The 5,594-nt window shown below is 42.6% G+C and overlaps 1 protein-coding gene across 1 annotated transcript; it reads right to left on the bottom strand.

The window, feature by feature from the left end:
- LOC109720146 lies at nucleotides 2,772–5,321 on the bottom strand. Its single transcript, XM_020247082.1, has 4 exons — nucleotides 5,312–5,321; nucleotides 5,060–5,153; nucleotides 4,374–4,666; nucleotides 2,772–3,496 (listed from the first exon to the last, which is right to left on the bottom strand). The coding sequence occupies exons 1-4, from the start codon at nucleotides 5,319–5,321 to the stop codon at nucleotides 3,093–3,095; spliced, it is 801 nt and encodes a 266-aa protein (XP_020102671.1). The 3' UTR covers nucleotides 2,772–3,092.

A 5,594-nucleotide genomic window follows, 5' to 3' on the forward strand; every position in this document is an offset into this window, starting at 1 on the left:
CCAGCAAGTAAGGGCTTCTGGATTCCTCTCGAAGTCCTGAATCCAACGAACCAAGTCTCGTCGCAATCCGATGCTCCTACATCGCGTACGAGCTGAAATACTAACAGTCGACGAAGAAATCTGTAGCAGTGGCACCGAGCTCAAAATGATGGAATTGATGTACTAGGAGGAATGCCCACAGGTAAAAACACTTCAACATGTACCTAGAATCAGCACGACGTCAAGGATGGCGAAAAGCTGCACTCGCCCGACCTCCTCGCAGGAACACAACGTCGAAAGTATGCTTGAACGGCTCCGCGGTGCGACGTCGGCGACGAGAACTATACCCAAGCTTCTTCCTTACCTTCAACCGGATGAGAGTGAGAGAGAAATGGAGAAATGCATCTAGAAGACCCCTCTCTCTCTCTCTACACGAAGCTATATAGAGAGGGGATAAGTGATGATATAAACGAGGGAGGGAATTACCAATTTAGTCCTCTACCTACCCCCTTGTACCGGTACACGGGCTCCTGTACCGGTACAATAGCCAACCCGAGAGCTGCTTAACCAGTGCGCGCTGGTTGTACCGGTACAGCGTGCTGTTGTACCGGTACAGCAAGTAGAGAAATCTACTGTTTTGCAGATTTCTTCGCTATAAGCTGCCCTCGCGTCGTACAGAGTCCGTTTTGCATCTATTTGACGCCAACGCGACTCGGACTCGTCCCGACATTCTCAAGAGCTGCCGACAAGCCTCCACAACCGAACACCAGGGATCTCACAAAGGAAGCCACCCTGAACGCGGAACTGGAACCCCCAAATCTGGCAGCAAGCCGGCGAGCCAGGATGTCGTTGATGTTCTGAGGATGCGGGACCGGAAAATCCACTCGCGCCACGCAACCAGCGAGCAGTGGCTGGCCTACTGTAGGGAGCCTCGGAGGGAGGAAGGCCGTCGTTGAGGAGGGCCGGACACTGGAGGGACCAGGCTACGGCAGCAGATGATGAGAAGCATTTGTCGGTGCCTGGCGGGAGGAGGAGTGCCCTGGGAACATGTTTTGCAGAACGACCGCAGGGACCGAAGCTGGTCGCTCCTCGATCACAGGAGGCGTCGCTGCAAAACGAGGCGTGGGTCGCTCCTCGGTCGCAGAGGGCGTCACTACAAAATGAGAAGGTGCGAGAGAACCCCCTGCTTTGTGGGACCGACGAGGAGATGCCCGGTTAAGCCTACAGCGCAAAGCCGAGTGGCCAATGTGCATACACAGGAGGCAGCGTCGCGGCTCCCTGCATCGATTGGCGAAGTGGCCCCTCTCGAAGCACCTAAAACATCGTCCCCTTAGAGAAGGATTTAAAAGAAACCTGGGTGGGGTGTGAGGTAGGGAAGCTTGAAAGTATGGTGGGCGGTTTCTGGACAGGAATCGGATATGGGGTGGGCGGTTTCTCGACAGGAATCGGTAGTGGGGTGAGATTCCAGAAGTGGACGGAATAGCATCTTTGTAGGAGAAGTTAGGTCGAACACGTGCCCCTCCGACAGACCACATGTGGGTAGATGGTGGCGTTGGCTGCGAGGGGTGGCGGAAAAGGTTTGCTTGGGCAGAGTGGTGGGGGACCGGCGCACGTGAAAGGCGGCTAAAAGGGTGGGACCCGCCATAGGATCGGAGGAGGTGGCTTGGGCGAGAGGGGCGAGGTGGACGAGGCGGGTGTTGGTGGCGGAGGTGCTGGAGACGAGATGGGCGAGAGGGGCGAGAGGGACGAGCCTTTTTTTTTTTCCCAGTATTAGTAAATTTTAAATTTATTGACTTTTTTGTATGGATGCCGTTGGATATTGTTATTTATCTACATTTATTATAAATTATTGGTAAAATAATACATTTAATAATAAAAATAATAATTGTTTTTAAATATGGGCAGAAAATGATAAATTTATCAACATTTAGTACTTAATATTGTTATAATGACCCAATCAGCTATATTTAATATTAAATATTATTGAAAGAATGCATAATTGATATCTTTCCATATTTAGAGCACCGAGAAAATCTCCTGCACAGAGATTTCTTCTTTCTATGGAATAAGTATAACTATTGGGATAAGTAAAAGTAAGACTAAGTTATGAATTATGCTACTATACTATTGATAGTATACCAAATGTTTGATTCTATCGAGTTTTCGACAGTTGGATGAAAGAATGTGTGTTTAGAACGATAGTAGTCTCCTAAGGTTGAGTAGGAGGTTGGTTGAATAGTATAATCCAATGGATGGAAATGATCAAAGAGTAGATCTAACGATAGAAAACTCGATAGTACCAAGAGCTTGATACTATCGATAGTATAGTAGCAGGACTCCTAACTTATAATTTATGTTTGGCAGAGAGTCGTCCTATTCTCAACATAAGAAAAAGGGTAAACTTCAAATGCCACTCCTGTGGTTTCGCACTTTCTCACTTTAGTATCCTGTGGTTTAAATTAAGTGTATCAAGTTAGTGTCCCGTGATTTTATTTTTATCGTTTCATCAGTTTTTCTATTAATATTTCGTTAAATCATATACAAAAAAAACTTCAGATACTCCACTTAGGTTTATCGAATATTTATTTTAGTACCCTTTAGTTTTAACTTTGTCACTGATTTAAAAAAAAAAAATTAGTGGAATCGATAATAAAAAGATAAAAATGAAACCGCATGACACTAAATTGATACACTTTAAACTAAAAGGTACTAATGTGAGAAAATGTAAAATAACAGGGGTGGCATTTGAAGTTTTCTTTAAGAAATATTATGTTTGGACAATTACATTCGAATAGAAGAAGAATAAAAATATTTTAATAGAAAAATATGGCAGAGAGGCCATTTTCTCAAAGAACCTCCGATTTCTCAAGTAGACTCACAATCGTCAAAACAAACGATAGAACTTACTATGGACAGCATTATACAGTGTCAATCTCTCTTTTTTTTCTTTTCTTTTTTTGGTACCATTCCAACAAGCACAAATTAAAACATCCATGTATGTACAGCACACCAACTTAATTACGCGTCACTGGCACCAAAACAGTGACAATTCATCAATTGGGAGAGAAAGAGACCCTTCAATTACCTCCACACCTCATTAATTAATCTAGTGGTCATTTGTGGTGGCGGCGGTGGTGACGGTGGCGGTGGTCCTGATCCTGGTTAGAGTCCTTATCCGACCTTAACCTCCTCCCCTTCGGTACTGATCCTCCTTCCATGATCTTCGCACTTGTACTACCGCCGGCGAGTCCCGCGTGGCAGGCGGTCGCCTTGCTGGACCTCTTCCACCGCGCCAGCTGGAGCAGGTGGCCAATCCGCTTCCTCCACCTCAGCACGCCTCCCTTCTTCGCGCGCTCCACGATGCTCCGAATTCCTGCCTCGATCTCCCCCTTTCCCCCAGAGGAGGTTGTGCCGCCGTCGACGTTCGAAGAAGGCCTGACGATCGTCGTCGACGGCGGCTTCTTGTTATCCCACCGAGCATTCCCATTGTCCTCGAACTTGATCGAAATGAATGAATCTGAATATATAGATAAAGCAAAAACCCATGCGTGCATATCTAATTAATTAATTAATATGAACTAATCGAAGTAATTAAAATATTTTATATATATATATATATATATTAGCCAACTACTGTATATCTATGTCATGCGTACGTGCTCAATTAATCCAACTTGATTAATTAAATTAATGCCACGACTAGCTGAACAATTGGTTGAATATATACATGCAAAATTCCGACGTTAATTAATTCTTGCTGCTCTAATAACGTACACTACATGAACAATCAATTAATCCTGTTTATACATATATATATATATATAGTACAAATTAACTCGCGCGGGAATCCTTTTTTATGCTTTTGCTTTAGAGATAATTAATCAAAAGAGGCCATTAATTAAGTGCAATTAATGTGTTTGCTTAAAACCATGCATGTATGGCCATTAATTATGACCGTAAATGCTTAATTAATTATAACTTTCATGCTTGTAAAATTATGTCAATGGTACTTGCGATGCATATATGTAGAATTTTGGATCACGAAATTAATGTTGAAAGACAATTAATTGCATGCATCATTTATCCAGAGCTTCTTGCGCAAATAAGAAGACTACAGTAGTGAGAGGCTTCTTCGCGTGGCATAAATTTTTTTAGTAATTAACCTTAATTTTTACTCTGGATTTGTTGTCTTCCATACGGAGCATCAATCTTCGGATGAGTTTGGAAGATTCAGATACATAAGTACTAGCTATTATTAAATCTGATAATTAAACATAATTTGCACGAGTAGAATTTTTAATTTTCTCGATCGCTTTATGTATGAGCAAATTAATTAAATTGATCGAATCAGGCCAACAGGAACTGATCGCGCGCGCACGTATATACGTACGTACCTTCCAGGCTCGCGATGGACTCTGGGTCGTCGGAGTCGTCGCCGGGTCGAGGCCGTCGCAGGTCGAGGCGATGCAGGAGGGAGCCCAAGGCGAACACTTTGGGTAGGCTGATGCCGGATCTCCTCCTTAATAATAAGGCTCTACAGGACCTTCTCTGAGCGTCGACTTTGTTCGTGGAAAGTTGGCCTTGTTTAGAGGCTAATAATATGAGAAGCCTCTCCTTCAAACACACAGCGCATACACCTACGACCGCATCCCTGGGGTGGAAGTAGCAGTATGAGTTATCTGCTGATCTGCAGTAGTTCATTTCCATAATATATATATATTCAGGCAATTATTTGCAAGGTGGTGGAAATTTAACAGAACAAGAGAGGGGAGCGAATTATTAAGTAGCTAGGATAAGGGAGAAGGAAAATGGGCATGCAGCTCGCTAGTAATTAAAGAAGAAGAAGAAGAGGACACTTTTATTAGCGATCGAAGAAGAGAGGTGGTGCTTTATTTAATTTGACTTTTTAATTAAGGAATGCAACAGGTTAAGCTTTTTTGGGTTGATCGAAGATGGAGTAGAAGAGGAGGTGAATTAAGCCCCGTAAACTAAGGGAGAGGAATTGGATTTCCATTTAAGGTTTGAAGTCGATCGTGCAATGAGCTGAAGTACAAAAAGATATATAGAGTGAGATTATCACCTTTCAGAGCAGAATTTAATTATTAGAGGCTGCTGTATATATATAAAGCCCTTTTTTCCGTGGATGATCTGCGTTAGCTCATCTAAACTAGTATCTATTTAAATCCTAGATTGCGATTACATTTTTAAAACTAATTGGATTCTGTATTTGGAAATTAAAGGTCTAAATATTCAAAAACATTTTTATTCTTTCTCTTTCGTAAGTTATGAAATTGCAGTGGGAGCTGTCACCACAAATGTATTTCTTTGATACCAGTTGCCATTACAAATTTCATAGTATTGCAAGATTGAAATCCTTTTTATTTTATTTTTTTTTTGAGGAAAAGGTAGCACGCTACCCACTTCATTCATTAAAAATATGAATTAAGCTATATGGGTGAGACAGTTGGGCCTCGGTGGGGGTGAATTGAAAAGGCGAAAAAAATGACAAACATTATGAGCTAGGGAAAGACTGCGCCCACAGTTTTGTCAACTGTCTAATCTTGTATACCGCTACGTTGGGGTCCACCAAATTCTGTCGAAAGATAACTCCATTC

Source organism: Ananas comosus, linkage group 1 (genome assembly GCF_001540865.1).
Source record: "Ananas comosus cultivar F153 linkage group 1, ASM154086v1, whole genome shotgun sequence".
NCBI classification, from domain to species: domain Eukaryota; kingdom Viridiplantae; phylum Streptophyta; class Magnoliopsida; order Poales; family Bromeliaceae; genus Ananas; species Ananas comosus.

What these genes read in the sequence shown, in the direction of transcription:
- LOC109720146 (XM_020247082.1), bottom strand. An exon ending in ATTAAATTCTGCTCTGAAAG is followed by an intron (nt 4,667 to 5,059) that starts GTGATAATCTCA and finishes GAACTACTGCAG; the next exon opens with ATCAGCAGATAACTCATACT. An exon ending in GTCCATCGCGAGCCTGGAAG is followed by an intron (nt 3,497 to 4,373) that starts GTACGTACGTAT and finishes CTATATATTCAG; the next exon opens with ATTCATTCATTTCGATCAAG.